General features: G+C 38.6%; 1 protein-coding gene across 4 annotated transcripts in view; it reads right to left on the bottom strand.

The window, feature by feature from the left end:
* fgfr1a (fibroblast growth factor receptor 1a) overlaps positions 1-19,003 on the bottom strand; it is a 60,142-nt gene that overhangs the window by 28,520 nt on the left and 12,619 nt on the right. For all 4 annotated transcript variants that reach the window (XM_007235232.4, XM_007235234.4, XM_049485714.1 and 1 more), the window contains exons 2-5: positions 17,555-17,716; positions 3,752-4,006; positions 3,287-3,391; positions 1,815-1,987 (exon numbers count right to left, since the gene is read on the bottom strand). In XM_007235232.4, coding sequence (XP_007235294.1) covers positions 1,815-1,987; positions 3,287-3,391; positions 3,752-4,006; positions 17,555-17,651 — 630 coding nt within the window. In that variant the 5' untranslated portion in view covers positions 17,652-17,716. The remainder of the gene's footprint in view (positions 1-1,814; positions 1,988-3,286; positions 3,392-3,751; positions 4,007-17,554; positions 17,717-19,003) is intronic.

The following is a 19,003-nucleotide window of genomic DNA, read 5'->3' as shown; positions in this document are numbered from 1 at the left end:
GCTAATGCATGTGTTTGTTCACAGATGGTGTATAAAGCTCCAGGCAAACAAAAAGGCTTGTGCTAGTGTGTTACATCATGGCACTATAAGCATTACATTTTTCATTACAAAGTAAATATTGTACTTATAATGAACTGAACATTGATATACAAGTGTCAGAAGCACTTATTGTTGAATAATTATCATTTAGAAAAAAACACTTATGAATTGCTGCTACAAAAAAAAAAAAAAAAAAAAAAAAAAAAAAAAAAATATATATATATATATATATATATATATATATATATATATATATATATATATATATATATATATATATACACACACATTTTTACATTTTGACTTAGTTGAAATCTGTCTGTTCTCATTTTTTTTGTATTAATATATATTTTATAAATTGAATGGATTTATAGAAATGCTCCAGTCAGCTTTATATAAACTTTTCCACAGACTTTCACTGAAAATTACAAAGTTTTTTTAGTTTTTTTTAAATATGAGGTTTTGGTCTAGCAGAGATCAGACTGACTTTGAAAAACACCATATTATTTGCTGCTATATTATTAATGCTTTGTAAACATTCACTTGGTATTTGTGGCATATAAGAGGTAACAGAAAAAAAAAAAACAGGGAAAATGATAAGCTTTTTTTTTTTTTGCATAACTTGTGCCAGCGAAGTAGTTTACAAGAAGTTTGTGTTTGTAAGATGTGATGCATAATGCAGAGAATCATGCTAATCTGGGCACTGCAAAGAAACTTGACCTTTTTTCCCTATATTATAGATGTATAGTTGATTTAAAAATGTAATGATTAAATAATGGACCAATAAAAAACTCTAAAATGGCTTGGAAAGAAATATTAAATAAAAGGGTTTTATCCTTCTCCTGTAGAATTGCCATGTTGCTGAAAATTTGCTTAAAAAAAAGTTAATTCCACATCTAAAAGATCAAATAAATTCTTAAACATAACTAAAACTAAAACTCACTCTAAGCCTTAACCTCAAGATCAACCCATCTCATTCAATCAATTCTAAGCCCATGACTATTAATAGTGATTTTTATCAGATATTCGCTTAACAATGAGTATTTGTACAAATCACAATAGAGAGTAACTAAAGACTTAAGAGTCTACGTTTTCTTGAAGACTCTGCGCAGCTGTGTAAAAGGAGGACAGCCAAGCCCACTGCAGTCTGTAGAAGAAACTCAAAGCTTCCAGGTCAGCCTATTTGCGCTCAGACAAACTACAGCGGCCTGCCCCGAGGCCATGGATATTCAAGATCCATTGTGTTCTAGTGGGAACAGGTGTTAACTTTCAACCTCTGCACCATCCCAGGTGTGGAACTCAACCACAGCAAACACAGCAGAGCTGCAGGTAGACATTCGCACAGTTTCAAACGTTAAAAAAAAAATATATATATATATAAAAAAATATATAACTTTATATAAGGAAATGGCTTAAACTAAAAAAAAATACTGCAAAAACATATTGCAAATGTTGATAATCAGCTTCATAACTTTATACAAATTAGAATCAACTACTTATAGTATAAGATTCGATAGAAATAATAATAAAAAATAAAAGTTTTAATAGCCAAAATAAAAGCTCTAAGCTATTGTCCAAACAAATAATGAGCTATAAAATAATCTATTTAAAATTCTCTGTGCTCTATGCTAGCACAATCTTTCTTCCACACGGCTATAATGTGATTCACTTGCATATCAGCGCCCCTGAGGTAATGTAACACATATAAAAAATTATTTAATCAAAGTTTGCCCCATCAGTAAAGGCCACAGTGCGTTAGTGTACTCCGTTCTCACCTTGAAGCCTCCTATCCGCTGGTCTCGCTTAAACTCCTTGCCGTTCTTAAGCCACTTAAGTGTGGGGTTTGGGCTACCGACGGCCGGGCAGCGGAATTTGACTGTTCTGCTGGCGGGAACAGCGTGGAGCTTCTTCTCCATCTTATCAGGTTGAGCCCACACTGGCGCCATAGCTGAGGAACGGGGAGGGGCAGAAAGGAACAAGGGATAAGGAAGTGAAATGGAGCAAAACAGAGGGGAAGGGGAACAAGAATGCAAGAGATTAGAGGAGCAGGTAGCTTCAATTCACAGTTCACAGTGGAGATACAGAGCAGCTCTGAACCGTTTAAAGGTGAAATAAAATAGAAAGATTATTTTGGTAAGTTTGATGAGTTCAGTACTTGGAAGTGACAAACCATGAACTCTAAATTCCTAGTTATTCACTCTTTTAAAAAGGTTAATCCAACAGATCCATGATTCCAAAACACTAAAACAGTCCTGCCCAGTTATATTCACATCCCCAAAACTTACAGAAATCCAACAGCCTAGTCAAAGCTAGCAAAACGGCAAAATGTGACGACAAACTTGAATGAATAAGGTGTTGTTGATGCTGGAGAGCAGCTCATTACCTCCAGACTTTGCTTTGTCAGACCTTGAGATACAGTTTTAGCTTTGCCAAAATCTGCAGAAAGGGAGCTTAAACTTGTTGTGTGAAGAAGCAAGAGCCAGGGTCAAATGGGGATCTGCGCTAGGCTAAAAGCTAAATGCTAGCCTGCGTTAGTTTTAACTATTTCTTCTTTTAAGAAAGAAAAATCTGGAAGAGGGAAGGCATGTAGGGCTAAAAGCTAACCTGTCTACATTTTATTTTAACTTGCTAAAAGCATTTCGAACTAAAAGTGTCAGTAAGAGAATAGCAGAAATATAGTGGAAATCTATGCAATACAAGATTTGGAGGGGTCATAAACAGAAATCTGAAGAGAAGTTCATCCCCACTGAACCTTTAATAACTAAAAACTGGGCTTTATTCTGAGACTGAATAAAAGGTTAGGGTTGTAAATAAGATTGTTGAACTACATCTTACTTTTTACACAATCTACACTAACGCAAAGTTACAGTACAACACATCCACCCATCTCTAGAGGTTTAGATGTGTAGTGTCTTGCCCTCTAGACACCAAGACTAATCCGGCAGAAGGAATGAAAAGTTATCATCATCTAATAGCTGGAGGTCAAGTACATTCCTCAGGCCTACTGTGAGCTGCTGAGCTGAAGTTTTCTACTGGATATGAGCTTGCCTTCAGGAACAGGACCAGTTCACTAACTTACCAGAATTCCACCCATTATTGGTTCCTGACTGGAACATTCTTCACGCCAAGCACTTTGCAAATGGTGTGAGGTGTCATTAAATGCATAGCCCAGACTCAGTAAATCAGGTTTAGAGCTCATTTGGTTTATAGTTATTTATAGGACCACAGAGAAGGCAGGCAGACTCACGCAGTAGCTCTTGGCTGTTGGAGAGGAGCTTCTGGCTGCTGGACTGTTTCGTCTCCTCGGAAGAAGATTCATCGTCATCATCGTCTTCAGAAGAAACAAGGGCATCTAAACAGAGACAAGAGGAGTGGGGGGGGGTAAATATCTACTGTATAACCATAAGAACTCAAAGTATGCAGGTCATTTCCTGATATTAGAAAAGCAGATCTTCCCATCAAAGGGAAAGCAATATGGCTCTAAAATAATAGCGCGATATTTCAGGGCATTTTTTTTATGTAATGATATTGTTACCCATATGAACAAAAAAAAATACCACAATTCTAACATGCAGAATATTTACTGCATGCACATTTCTCAAATAACAGCTTTTTCCTTCACTAAAATGATCTTTTAGAGATGGCAACATCCTACGTGAAGTTTTACACACACGTTTCTTTGATTTGAACGTCAAGTCACTCTTTCGCTTACCGGAGACGCTGACGTTAAAATACTTTGTGTGGTTTCCTGCAGGGCTGCGGGCGAAGCAGACGTACAGGCCCGAGTCGGCTGGTTCCACGCCCTCAATCTCCAGTGCGCCACTGCGTAGACGCGTATGGTCCCCGTTGATGATGAGAACCTGGTCTTTGGTCCAGCTGACCTCCTGAGTCTCGTCCTTGGTCTCACAGCTCAGATCAAGCTTGTTACCAACATATAGGCTGTACATAGGGGCATCCACCAGGGCAACTGCAAACATGAAGACAATTGATAATTAGAGCAGCAGTTCTCTTTTAAATTGAAACATTAATATTCCTGAGTGAAAAGTAATATTCTCAAAAATGGCATTACCATTCCTGCAAAGCCAAATATAGTCATTCTTAAAACAGAGTGGTCTTGTAGCTTTCTCTAGAAAGTTTTCTGGCCACTACAGCCTTTTCTGTTTACCTGAGCAACTGTGGCACTGCTAATGGTGTTAATACAAGAGCTACTGCAAACATGGAGATATCAGAACAATAAACTCAGTCTTCATTTGCTTATTTATGCATTATCAAACCAAAGAAACAGAATTAGAACTGAGAAGAGCCTGTTTTAAAAGTATTTTTCCACATGCGATGTGCAATTACACATTCTCACCAGACATCCAAATCAAGCATGTCTTATCTGATTGCCTGCCACTGATTCAGTTATAAAATCATGCTCTTATCTTGATCTTCGGCCAAACTATACCTTCAACCTCACATGATAGCATGTGACCATCCACATACAGCATGGTTCAGCCAAATTAAGGTCCACATGTCATGAACTTCCATGCTCAGGTCATCCTTTGTGACTGTTATTCTGGTCAAAATCAAGTAAAACACGGCCATGTTGTTCGACGCCACCCCAAAACATCACGCTCGCAATCTCTCTTATCGAATCCCTGATCCCTGTTTGTTTTTCCTGGCTCCAGAAACTCCAGCACCTAAAGACTTTACTCGAAGCCTCATCCAGCAAAATCGAATCTCGGCTCGAATTAGTCAAGGGCCAATTGTCAGGCCGATCCAAAGAGGGAGCCCAAATTCAATTGTGGGCTGAAAGTGAAGGGTGGGGGGTGTGGTGGTGTTGGGGACACAGACGGCCACCTGAGCCCCCTGTCGCTGCTACTGATGACTGTGGGGGGTGGGGATAAGATTTTCCTTGTTTCTTAAGGGGAGTTTGGTGGTGGACAACACAACGTATTGCCCATCAGCATGCTGACCCCGACCCCCTCCTGCAGCAGACCTCCAGACTCCCAACTGTTTCCAAATGTCTGGAAAGTCAATCCGCCTTCGTAAGGGCAAATGGTTCTTGTTGGGGGACACAAACAGCAGACAGCAGGGGGTCTCTGTTCTGAGCCTCTTATGAAAGGTTCAGTTGTGAAATGGGACATCCTTATGTCACATGCTAATTGTTGCGGCTTGAATGACAATTGGGCCGAGGTGAGAATTTAGAATAGCACAAATGTCAACAGCTTCATATTCAAATGTTGTTGTGGTGCCTGTGATTTCTTTAGTGGGAAAGAGATTAGAAAAGGACAGGGCTGGATTTGTGGCTAGATGGTTTCTAAATATATACATTTTTCATATAGAAGTTTTTCATATCTTTTATGCAAGCCTGCCCTAGTTTAAAGTGTCAGAGAGCCAAATGTTTTTTTTTCAAGCCATGACAAATCTTCAGGTTCAGAAAGAGCCATGTTTGAATAAATGTTTGTATATTAATGAGGGTGTGAGTGTGAAAACCCTTCACTTTGGCAAAGAACTCTATAACTAAATGTTTATTTAGCTTCTTAAGGTTCTTCACACTCATTTTAATACATCTTTTGCAAACACAGTTCTATTTTGAACCCATAGTTGTTCTAAAGCTTTTGGAACCCTTTGTAGCACCTTTATAAACTCCAGAAAATAATACAACTCTTAAAATGTGAGACTTCAGTGAGTAAGGTGGTTGAAAAATTTTTGGACTACTAAAAATGTAGGGTCTATAACTGTTATTCAAGGAATAAATGAAGTTGTAAACAATTTGCAGCACTTTTATTTTTAAGAGTTTGAATGATGTACACAGAAAAAAACTATCTTTTATAAACATATTATAAAAGATAGTTTATAATATGTTTATAAATCCATCATGTACCTGAACTGAACAGAGGCCTGGCTTTTGCTTTTAAGCGCATGGTAAAGTTAAACCCAGCGAGCACACCCACAAATCCTGGACTTCCTATTGGCCAGAATGAACACAGCATTCCCACCTTTTGTCAGTACCACTAACTCTGCAAACAAAGCCTCCCCAACAATAGAGAGCTGACAGAAAAGAGAGAGAGAGACAGAGAGAGACAGAGACAAAAGGAGTAGACGAGAGTGCAGGAGAGACAGAGAGAGGGCAAGAGTGAATGAAAGAGTGTAAAACAGACACTGCATTAATGGTATACGAAATAGGATAGACACACAGACATGCATACACACACACATACACAGTCTCAGTTAAAAAGGGCAATAACTAAAGTGAGGGAAGACTTCCTTGACAAAACATGTGGTGGGTTTACGGTGTGACGGAGTCCAGAAAGGTGATAGTGACAGCAAGAGAGAGACAGAACACAGAAGAGAAGAAAAAAAAAAGAAAAAAAAAGAGAGAGAAAATATTCTGGAAGCCTGTAGTGGCAGGTTTCAGGGCAGGGTAACCATAGTGACCCCAGTTGGGCCTAGTTAAGGTATTTCCTGCGTTGCATGTGTCTAACAGGGGCTACTAATCCTGACAGGAACTGAGAGGGGTTATGGGGTGGAGGCTCAACTTTCCCCCTCCAAAACACTATAAGGAATGGGAGCAAAAGATCGAGAGAGAGAGAGAGAGAGAGAGAGAGTCAGTTAGAGGGAGAAAATATAAATATGTATTTGTATGTATTTGGTGGTCAATGGCATAAATTTAGAAATTAGATTAACATGTTTTTATGAACAAATTTGTATTATTTTATTTATTTTTTTTGTAAATAATGACCTCATTTATCTTCTATAAAGTCACAGTTACCTTCTTAAATTAGTTATTACATTTGTAATCACATAAAACTGAAATGTAAGCATACTGCATCAGTGATCAGTATATCAGCCACACAGAATCTAGAATCAGAAATCAATATTTGGTGGAATAACCCAGGTTCATGTATCTTGACATGTTCTTCTCCACCAGTCTTTCACACTGCTTTTGTATAACTTTATGGCACTCCTGGTGCAAAAATTCAAGCAGTTTAGCTTAGTTTGATGACTTGTGATCATTCATCTGCCTCTTTATATTCTAGAGGTTGTTCATTTCAATTTCAGGTTTTCAGTTTTCAATTAAGTGGTCTCCTATTATTTTCCAGAGCTGTATATGTATATGGTCAAATGCTTTGGTCAAATTCCAGTCCAGTTCTCTCTCTCTCACACTGGTGGGTAAGCTTTGGTCAACATTCCTGCTATTACTCCAGGTCGCAGGCAGGCCATAAAAGTCCCGTAAAAAGCAGCGTAAAAGAGTGCGTCACTTTGAAGTGCTGCACAATCCAGCACTGTGAATCTCTTTTGCTACTTTTTACTTTTACATACACATACACACATCCAACACCGTCTGTCTTCAACTAACACTTATAATCTAGTAATCAAATATATAATCCATAAAGATCTAGACTAATCAAATCCACCATTACTGTTACTGTAGCAAAAAATAAAAGCAACAAGCAGTTTCACCTTCTCTAATGCAGCAAAACAACAAATTAAATGCTGCCCCCTATGCTTCCTGTGTCGTACTGCAGTCTGCCACATGCACTATATTGAATATGAACATTAAACAAAGTATGGAAGTGAAGAATTTATACTGAATGTACTGGAATAAGCTGTATAGAGAGCTGGGCAATATGACAATATTTTATATTTTGTTTATTGTGATAAATGTTCTTGAATTTTGTATCGACACTATGCCTTCCTCCAAGCATACTGAGCCCAAGCACATCACCAGTGCTTAAAAAACCCGGTTCCAAGTGTACATTATATTACAGAGAGTGTAAAAAGAAAAAAGAAATATTTTGTTTAATTAGACAATATGCATCTGTATAATGCAGGAGAAAGAATTTGAAAAACAGAAGAGAAAAAAGAACTCAGTTTAACTGTTCTACAGGATTTATACCCCATCTTCTAATGTTTGGTACTGGGCACAGTGACTTTTCTAATAAGATCATACCTACCATATTTTTCGCACTGTAAGGTGCACCTAAAATCATTTAATTTTTCCAAAAATTGTGATTCCGCCTTTTAATCCAATGTTTTACCAGTCAGTAAAGCCAGGAGCAATAAAGCCACTCCGCTGAAGTAGAGTGTTATAAATAAGTTTCAGTTTAGCTTTCCAGCACAAGGGAGTAGCATTAGCATTAGCCACTAACCACTATTTCCCAGTTCAGAGGTGAGTATTATCGGACTGTACCCTGCTGCTAACCCCGGCTAGCACTGCTAGGGCAAAATTACATTAGCTGCTAACGGCGCTAGCTATTTTTTAGTGGTTAGCCACTAACGCTAACACTAAAGTCTTAAAGCTGGAGAAATTCTGGAATCTAAACTTACTGTAAATAAATGAAAGCGCTTTACTCACCCAAATAAACAGTTTTCAGGAGAGAAATCTGTGTAGAAAAACATCCAGCGCTCATTTGACTTTAAAAGAAAGTCTTTGTTTACTTAGTTTAGCTTAACTTAACTTAGCTAGCTAGCCCAGCCCACCACCACCCAGCAGTGAGACCTGCAGAAGTAGAAGTTCCTTATAGTGTCTCTTAAAATGAGCCTTATAATCCAGTGCACCTTATTTATATAAAAAAAATAGACCAGAAAATTTTCAGATCTGCCTTAAAGTGTTAAAAATATGGTATACGTTCTTCTAGTGAATTAAAGTATCCAAGTCCACAAACTTTTGGGACAAAATCTGAAATCAATGCAGTTGAACTATAACTGTAGTTTATCTCGCAATGCCCACAAACACCCTTTACTGCATGTTTACCTGATCAGCTCAACTACTGCATCTCCAACCAGGCCACTTACCGAGCGCTCCACAAATGCCTCACATCATTACGAGTGAATCACATTCAAGCACCAACGCTCACAAGAACCCAAGAGAAAAATTCAATATCCTCTTGTCCTTATGCCAGTGTTGACAGAGTGAGTGTTTTGTAGACACACTGAAGAAGCTGCAATGGGGATTCATTTACAAATGAAATAAAGCTAGGTAGCTTATCTGTTCATTTGTGATTGCTAATCAACATAGCTTGTTCCTAGTTGTAATGTAGGTTAAAGAACAGAAACACAGAATAATGATATTGGCAGGAGATAAATACTGCGCTATAAAAGAGAACAGATGTTCACTAACAACACTAAAACAAGAATACTGACTAAAACAAAAGGAGCAAGGACATTGTCATGCAAGATCATAAACTAAAACTACACAATATGTACACAACTAATACATATTATGCTCATAAACATATTATTTCAATTGAAAGAACCTTGACTTAAACTAATCATCAAAAATAAAGATTTATCAGGAAGATCTGCAATTTTCCATTGAAAAGTTCAATATCACTATAAAAAAAAGATACATATGGTTAAGCTTTTAAAAAGCTTTATGTGAAAACTAGTACTTTTGCTCTACAAATTTATGTTTGAGCTCCTTGTCACGGACACTGTGACACTGTGCACAAGCTGAGAGATACAGGATCAAGAGTTGTAGTAAATGCCAAATACACTCCATAGAAGATCTACCGCTGGTTCCTTAAAGAAGCATGATTGATCATAGAGATATATTTTTAATTCTATATAATTCATACAGTAAGTGAACGCAGCGTTACACAGTTCCGACAAGAGGCATCATGCAGCTCCACCAAAAATAATTATATAGAGCAGAAACAGAACAACACACAACTACAGCATAAGGTTGCTTTAACATAACTCCAAATGGTCACATGGTACTTTATATCCCAGTGATGGAACCTTGCCTCATCCCTCAAATGATCTAAAAGCTGTTGAGCACGAAACCCCACCGAGCCTTAGTCTCCTCGAGGAATCCACAGCCTAGCTGATCCTTCTGATTCGTTGATGGGATTAAGTCAGATCAAAGTCTGTATTTTTGTGAAGAAAAAAAAAAAGAAGCAGTTGAGCTGCGAGGGGCCGGGGCCCTTGTGCCCACTTCAAACTCTTTGGAACAGCTGATGGACGTTCATGAAAATCTGGTTAATGATAGAGACTCATTAAAGGATTTTATTTATTTATTTTTTTAATGTGCTTGCTGGTAAGGAGGGAAATGTAATGATCAAAATGAATAGTGGAGTAGAAAGCGAGAGTGTGAGAGACTGCAGAATAGGAAGCAATACAAACACTGAATGAACAATGGGATTTCCTTTAGGAAGCTGTACGGCTGTTAGTTCAGCAGAGGACGGATGCAGTGCTGGACAGAAATACGGAATGAGATATGGGTGACTTTTTTCAGATTCATGCAACTAAATCTTTTGCATTCCTATTATGGGTATAACCATATATACATACATATTTGTTTATATTTATAAAGTTTTAAGAGGTCAGAAATCAATATTTGATGGAATAATCCTGGTTTTTAATCAGTTTTCATGCATCTTCGCATGTTCTCCTCCAGCAGTCTTGCACACTGCTTTTGGATAACTTAGGCTTGGTTTGATGGCTTGTGATCATCCATCTTCCTCTTGATTATATTCTAGAGGTTTTCTATTTGGTAAATTCAAGGAAAATCGCCATCACGAAGTGTTTTTTTTCCAGAGCTGTATATTCTTCTCAAGAATACAAGATTGTCTATTTGATTTATTTTCACAAGCAAGACTTTCCAAATTTCACAAGTTGGCTAGCTCAAGCTAATTGGCATCTGACTCACAGATTCTAGCATACCTGTCTTCTACCATAAAATTTTGGGTGTTTTAGGTAAATTTGGGCTTAAACTTTGAAAGCTTACATTAAGTAACACGCCAAAAACAACAAAAATTTGGCCGCAACCTAGCAAAATTGTCAAAACCGTTTTTTTTTAAGTGCTATAACAGAGCTTCTCTGAGAGACACAAGAGAAGAAGAATCATTTTTATAGCAGAAATAAGTTTAAAAACACCTTTACAGCCACTGCCTTAAACATTTAAGGGTCTTAACACAGATTTATTTTACAAAAACACCAGGCATCACTCTTTTTTTTTTTTGAGAATACAGACCTTGTCTTGTTGGGGTGCTAAGCCAAGTGGTGAGAAACACACATTCCCTTCCCCCTACTTTTCACACTGCGCCCAGGCCCAGGCCTTCATCAAGCCTTAGATGCTAATGGCATTTGTTCACAATGACTGCAGTTCTACAAACAATCACAACTCACGCATACACACACACACTCACACACTGCAGGGGGCAGTGGGGGTGAGCTCAGGCAGCCCTGCTGAATCAAAGCTATTGTTCCCTCAGTCCCCACCCGTCCCCATCTCCACACTGGGACAGCCAGTGTGTATTAGATGGACAGATAAAGGAAAGGAGAATTCAAAATAAAAGAGGGAAAGAGAATGAAGCAGATCATTGTGAATTTATATCTATAGATGAGAACTTTCCAAATCAGTCCAATCAGCTTTAAGTGGTTTCTTTGAGTGATGCAACAGAAGAACCCTGGTTTAGTTTAACTAGTTTCATGAAGAACTATTTTTCTTCATTTAAAAGGTTTTTTCATACTCTCATCTTTTTTTTTTTTTTTACAAACAATGGACTTGTTTTCTACACACACAAAAATTTTAAAGGGATTAAAAAAAAAAAATGAAGAAAGACACTGGTGAGTCAGGCCCACAATAAATTGAGGAACAGCATTATTTTCCATGTTATCGGGAAAGAACACTTGGTAACATCTTTATTTTTAAGAGTGTACCAGGAAATTTAAAAGCAGTACAGAACATCAAAAATCTACTCAGTGAAGGATGACCTGCTGCTTTCTTCATGCATAACGACTCATTTAAACGTTTAGTGGATTATTAACAAATTCCTATTAAAAGTTAGTCTCTCTCTTTGTCTAGTTATGCATGACTAACACTCGGAATACCACTGTTTTCCAGTCTGTTTAATTTAAAAGTAGCAAAAAAACCCTTAGTCAGAAGAGCCACATGGTTTTTAATGGGATTTGGCTTTAGGATGAAACAAGCAGAATGGAAAAATAAGCCAAATATATTTTTTCAAAATAATAAATGGTTGCATTTATGTTATTTGGAGGAGATGACATGGTTGATATCACTGGCAATAAGCATTAAGAAGTGCTGGGCAGATATTTTACCAGACACATTTGTGTGAAATCACACAGTTTACATTAGTAACTGTCCAGAATACACCACAAATAAACGGTAAAAAGAGGAAAAATTGTCATGTATAGACAGAAAGCACTAGTCATGTTTAAAGAAAAAAAAATCTAATTATAATTGCCTTCACCAAGACCATGATTTTGGTTGGCAAATGTGACTGGAAATGTCTCTCCCCCACTACACAGGAAAAACTGGAAAGATGGTTTGGCAGTTCAACTCTGAAAATTAAGAACCACAAGCAACTTAACTCGCTTCGTTCACAATTCATATTCGAGTAGCCTAGGAGAACAAAAGCAAAAAACACTTAAAATCAAATTAAAACTTAAGGTGTTGGTCCACAACACCTTAAGTTCCACAGACAACACTACCCATTACCACCTTGGCATTTTAGCCAAATCAGGTGATGAATATATCAGGGAAAAGCTATGTGTGAGTCTGCTGTCAACTTAGCGAGTAATCCAGCTGAGAAAAACAATCAGTTAGCTACCATCAACTGTGGCCAAAATCCTCCAGCTAATCAGAGGCTAGCTGATGCTAACAGACACAGCAAAGTCTTATCAACCGTGGCTAAACTGTTCAAGCCCAGCTGAGACTGGCTTCTGTGTCTGCAGCACCCTTGTTTTAAATGAAAAGCCATCTGCAATGTTTTTGTAGTTGCCTTTTTTTTGAAAAGCAAGATAAAAACACATTTCCATTCATTTCAGTTGTGCAATGTTCAAATATGGCAAAATGTGCATGAAAAGCTGCAAAACTTCTTTAGTTTTGATATAATTTGAATACAGGGCACCATACATTTCAAAGCCTGGTTCAAACCTCACATTGCACCATGCAACCTGACATAGTCATGCTTCCATTCTGGCACTTCCCACCCATTCATTTCTTTATCCTCCCTCTTTTGACTGACAGCAGGGGGAAGTTCACAGTCAAAAGGATCCATAGGGGAATTGAGCATGGTCTTCAGCATGGTGCTGCTGGGTTAAGGCATGATGGGGGCCCCTATGCACATGCGTGGGCCCCTCGCTATGCCTTAAGAAATGACAGGGGCCCCCTTAAACCTTTCATAAACAACCCTTTTGGTTTGAAAGAGGCCTTTTCAACTCCAAATATAGGCAGCACCTAACTTCCACTAGACCTTTCCTGGAACTACAAACAAAACACCACATGATTTCCAGTAGATTCATGAACCCCAAAGCCAGTGATATTTGGTATTTTACTGTTAATTGTCCAGGCTAGGCTGAGGCAAATTCCCGTTCTGGAAAGGAGAAGAGCTGACCAAAAGGTTCTGTGCAAGAAGAACAAAGTAGAAAAGAAAGGCAGGAGGAAAAAAGGAACTCATGGTTTGACTTGAAACCAAGCAACTCTGTAAATTCAGGGCAGGAAGTGTACAGTCTCCTACACAGAACTGAGGGATATTTCTAAATAAACAACTCCTCTCCATATGGAGCTGGTTATGAAAATGAATGGATTGTCCGCCTCGGTTTCATTCTCTTTTGGTCCAGAGAAAAGAAACAAAGCAAAAAGAAAAGCCACCCCAGAAATGAACGTAGGCTGCTTCAATTACCATCTCCTGATTGCATTAGGGTGGCGTTTAAAGCGGCACTTGTTGAGGGTTGAGGTCCCGGTGTTTGGTTTCGTTTGTTTTTCCTCCTGGAGAAGAAGGAGAAGGAGGAGGAGGAGGAGGAGGAGAAATAGGAAGACAAACCGCACAAATGCTGTCGCGTCGGGTCCACTCATCGACAGCTGAAACTATCATTCACTCCACAGGAAGCGAAGGAAGCGGGGGAAAGGACAGGGGAGTGGGGGGAAAGAGGCGCTGTTTACTGTGACAGGAGGAAGAAGGGAGGACGGAGAGGAGGGGAAAAGGGCAGAGGGCCTCCGAAAACGCCTGACCATTTGGTGATGGAGTGGCCGAGAGGGTGAAAAGATAATCCATCATGTTTGGAACTCTTTCTCTCCTATATCTCTTCACTCCTTCCTCTGCAATACATCTTCTTGCAGGACGACCCCTGAGGGCCCAGTTCAACCGGACACTTGATTCCCACTGAGGCTGGAGCTTAACGTTACTGATGGAAATGAAGATCACAGTATCATGATATTTGATTGCTTCTATTATGGCATAATCTATAACCCATTTTGAATCATTATATCTTACCGAAGAAAGCTGTGAACTGAATAACCTGATCGCGCCATCTCTACCAATCGAAAACTCAATTCCTTAACTCACTCCACACATGTGGACTGATATGGTAGCACATTTGTTTTCAGCATATTGTAGTTTCCGAACGACAACCTCAACAAAACTCAGTACAGTAAATTGCATCGTTGCTGCATAATTATATAAAACCCAGTATTTCTATAGTGTTAAAATCTCAACCCTCATAAACGCTACCTTCTCATGCATGCTTTATCTCTCTCCTGCCCATCAGAACCAAAACTGAACGCTCTTTCCCAGAAACATGATCTCTACTGTGGAATACCGCCACAGGGCGGAGTGCTCACTGTCACTCTTTAAAAAAAAAAAAAAAGCAACAGAAAAAGAAGCAGTAATTTATAGCTTCCCTGCTAGTTGAGTCTTCCCCTGACAACAAATACCTTTTCATTACAAAAGAAGGGGAGAGAGAGAGAAAGAGAGAGCAAGCAAGAGAGAGCAAGGGAAAGAGAGAGAGAGAGAGAGAGAGAGAGAGAGAGAGAGAGAGAGAGAGAGGATATGGGGGGAGGATATTTTTGCGTAGCTGGAGGCTACAGATAGAAACACACACCTGACTTACAGGTTAACACCAACAACTGAGTGGGAGAGCAAACCAGTGTGAGCAAGAGAGAAGTTAGAAATGTAGAAGAGAGAGACAGAAACGTACAGGAAGTGAAATATATATAAAGAAAGACAAAAAAGGCAGGAAACAGAAAGAATGAATCAGGGGAGGTAGTGATACAGAAATTTCGAAATGTAAGAGTAAGAAAAGAAGGCATGCCTTAGAAGAGAAAGAGATGAATACTCCAAAAAAAAAAAGAGTAAGCAAGCAGAAAGTACAAAAAGTAAAATGCAAGTTTGCAAGGTAGAACAAATAAAAAGAGAGAAAGAAGGTATGAGAGGTAGAAAGAACAAAGTGAGACAAACAAAAAAGGACCTGTATATGATGAAAAAAGAATGAAATGGAAAAAAGGAAAAAGAATGCAAGTATAAGAGGTAAAAAAGAAAAAAGTTACAGGTACAAAAGGAAGGAAAGGAACAAAAGCAAGGAAGGTAAGAAAAGAGTTAAAGAAGTAGAGCAGCAGCAGAGAGAAAGACGGTAAAAGAAAATAAGAGTGGCGACAGTAAGAAAGGCAGGCTGCTGAATGAGGACAGTGGAAGACGTGTTCAGTGCTGGATGTGGGGTGGAGGGGTGAAGGGGGGGGTGCTGATTTCAGCAGCAGCAGTATGAAGGTGCAGCACACGTTCAGGCCTGCGAGTCGGCGCACGGCACCGTCCTCACTCTGCTGGAATGTTGCCAGGAGACACATTTTTCAGGATTTCGTTTCACGGTGGGCTGCCACCCCCATCCATCCCCTCCTCCTCCACCACCACCCGACTCTCTCCATCCGGGTGTAGAGCACAGGGTCTACAGTTCAACCTGCTCCACTGACGTGTTTTGGAAAAGTGCACGAAGAGCCGAACAACAACACGAACACCTGAACCGAGTTTCGGGGCTCGTGTGAGAGAACCCGTATCTCTCACAGGGGGGAGAACGTCCATCACAGCGAGCGTGACGGACTGCTGCTGATGGAGCTCCATTATGCATTTTAAACAGACTGTACAGCGCCGTAAACCGACTACCAGAAGAAGCTGCAGTAAAAGCACTGGTTTCCTGTGATTACCAGACTGTGGTTTAAACTACATACTTGAACTCAAAATGTGCATCGGCTTTGGGCTGTTTGGCTTCGTAAAAAAGATTCCGAACTGCATCCAAAGCGGATCGGAAATGCTTGTCCTGCTCTTGCCAGCTGTTCAGAAACCCGTCCAAACCGAGGAGCTTTTAGAAGGAGTCATTTGGCAAAAAAAAAAAAAGTTTTAAACTTCAGCAAAAATGCCTGTCTTAGTTTTGCATATCCACATAGCATTTAAACGTAAATGTCACAGGAAAAGGAAAGGAAGAAAATGTGTTCTCGGTTAGGGAAAAAAACAAGAATTTAAAAAAAGACAAAAAAAAAAGAAAAGAAAAAAAAAGAAAAAAATAACACTCAGTAAAGACAGGAAAAAAAAGAGTATTAAAACACGTATCCTGCACTTTTCTGCCAATTATACAAGATTCTGGGGCATACATGTGGATTTAATATAATTCGGCCCCCATTCACACCACCTAATCATCCTCAATTCATTCCAAAAGTATTGGATGGAGAACCATCATCCCAGAAGACATTCCAATGTTCCCCCATGCTTTGTACAGGGCTTTACATTAAAAGTCAATCTGCTCCAGGGAGTCCCATTATATTGGCAGTATTTCTCTACAGGGACTAGACAAGATGTGTTTTGGAAGGAAATAAAAAGGAAGAAAAAGAAAGAAGGAATGTAGGGAAGTTAAAAAATAAAGATATAAAGCATGAAAGAGCAAAAGAACAGAAGGTATGCATGTACAGAACTATTTAAGAAAAATAGAAAGAAAAAGGTAGGCAGGTACAAATGAAAATGATAGAAAGAAAGAAGGTAGGTAAGTAAAAAAAAGTGTGAAAATACAAAAGAAAGTATGAAAGAAATACAAAAATACAAAAGAAAGTACAAACAAATGAACGAAAGAACAAACAAAAGAAACTAAGAAAAAACGTAGGTAGGTAAAAAAGTAGGAGATAAACCACAGAAGCTCAAAAGAAAGAGGAAAAGTAAGCACAAAAGGTATGCATGTACTGAACTATTTAAGAAAAATAGAAAGGAAAAGGTAGACAGGTAGAATAGAAAGAAAGATAGAAAAAAAGAAGGTAGGCAAGTGAAAAAGTGTGAAAATAAAAAAAGAATGTACAAAAGACAGTATAAAAATACAAAAGAAAGTACAAAAAGAAAGTATGAACAAATGAATGAAAAAATGTACGAACAAAAGAAAGCGAAAGAAAGTACGAACAAAAGAAAGAACAAACCAAAGAAAGAAAAGTGCAAACAAACAAAACTCCCTGATCCGTTTGAATTTTCCCTGATTCTAGTGAAAATAACCATTTTACAATCTTTACACGACTCTGAACTCATACTCATTCATCAAAAGCTTTGAACACACTTGTGAAGTTTGTGTTCATCAAAAGCATCACCATATTGTGCAACGCTACATCCAATTAAGCAAAGTCAACTGTGGAAGTTCTGCTGAGTCTCATAATGTGCTCAGTAGAGCTCACTGTGACGCAAGGTATCAAGATAAGCATGTCATATCGTCCTGTTACTCTAGATAATCTACTAGACTGGAGTGTGTGTTTTTTTTTTACCTTGTTCTGGAGTAGCAGGCCTGGCCTGGCCCAGCAGAGGCTGAGTTAAAAGTACGGAGAACAGCAGCAGCATGATGTTCATCATGAGGGTCATCATGCTCCTCTACAGCAGAGCCTGGTGCCCGGCGCAGCTCTCCATACACACAGCTAGGACATCCGGCTCTGAAAAAGAGAGAGAGGGATAACAAACAGCACATTAACACTGTGCACTCGAAAAGTAGGATGTTTTCAGCACCGACGACCTTCTCACACTCACATGCATTAAAATAGAGTAGCACTGCTGAGGTAAAGTCAGGCTTAGACCCCCGAGGTAAATTTATGACTACAAAAGCACTACTGAGGTAAATTTGTAACATATTTCACTGCTGAGATAAATATTTGATAATGTATCCCTGCATTTATCCATATTCTATATATATATATATATATTGCATATTCTGTAGTCACTGCACTCAGAAGCAGCCGTGACACCCTGGCTGTGTAGATTTAAGTTCCATCTGGTCAGATAAAGTGAGAGAGCAGGATTTTTTTTTTTTTATGACATGACAAACTCTCTCACTTATTCACTCAGGCAGAACCAGCCCCCACCTTCCAAACCCCCTCTGACCACAAACTCCTGCAGAGGTACTACATGGTGCCAACTGCGGAACTCCACGTCCTCTAAGGGGCTCAAGTTTTGCACTTAGGTTTGCTGATATGCAAAAAAAAACTGATAACGAAAAGAGAACAGCACAGTTCAGGTCTCACATAAGTGTCATTTCCATCTGTAACTTGAAAGAAACGATGGATGAAGGCCTCTTTATATGTCTTGCGAAGACAACGTTCGAAAGGGTTAAGCAAAAAAAAAAAAAAAAAAAACTACAAAGAAAACGAAATAATGCAGATGTGTACATTAAATCTGAATAAACTCCAAACTACAAACAGCAAAGCATGTGACTGAGCCATGCTTTGTAACAAAACTTTTCCTCCAAAATGTTCAAATAAAAGTTATAGCACCACCTGCAGTATTGGAGAAATTATAAATGTAAAATTATAAGGGTTGCCCATTTAAAATTGCCAAAGTGTTGAATATAAGCGCTTCAGTGTTGCAGGTGGTGCTAGGATGTTTAATTTCACTAAAAGTACAGCAAAATCATAATCTGGCAATTAACTAGTAGCTAAGTAGCATGTCTTCAGTTTTAAATATAATGCAATAAAACAGTCGCTGGTTCAAATAGTGTTTTACATTTCCTTTTACAACTTTTTAGATATTTCATTTTAATCCCTTATACCCTCGGTTTATTATTTGTTAATCAGTTCTCATGCAGAAACTATTTTGACTACTAGTACTTGATAAACATTTAGTTTGGATCTTGTGGCGTCCCACAGGGTTCTATTTTGGGCAGTTTATGTAGACAGTGATGGAGTGTGGGCTTACATAAAAAGTCTAAGTGGTTAATAAAGGGTTTA

Source organism: Astyanax mexicanus, chromosome 12, assembly GCF_023375975.1.
Source record: "Astyanax mexicanus isolate ESR-SI-001 chromosome 12, AstMex3_surface, whole genome shotgun sequence".
Classification (NCBI taxonomy): domain Eukaryota; kingdom Metazoa; phylum Chordata; class Actinopteri; order Characiformes; family Acestrorhamphidae; genus Astyanax; species Astyanax mexicanus.
The sequence above is the reverse complement of the archived record's forward strand: the minus strand, read 5'-3'. Positions and strand labels throughout refer to the sequence as shown.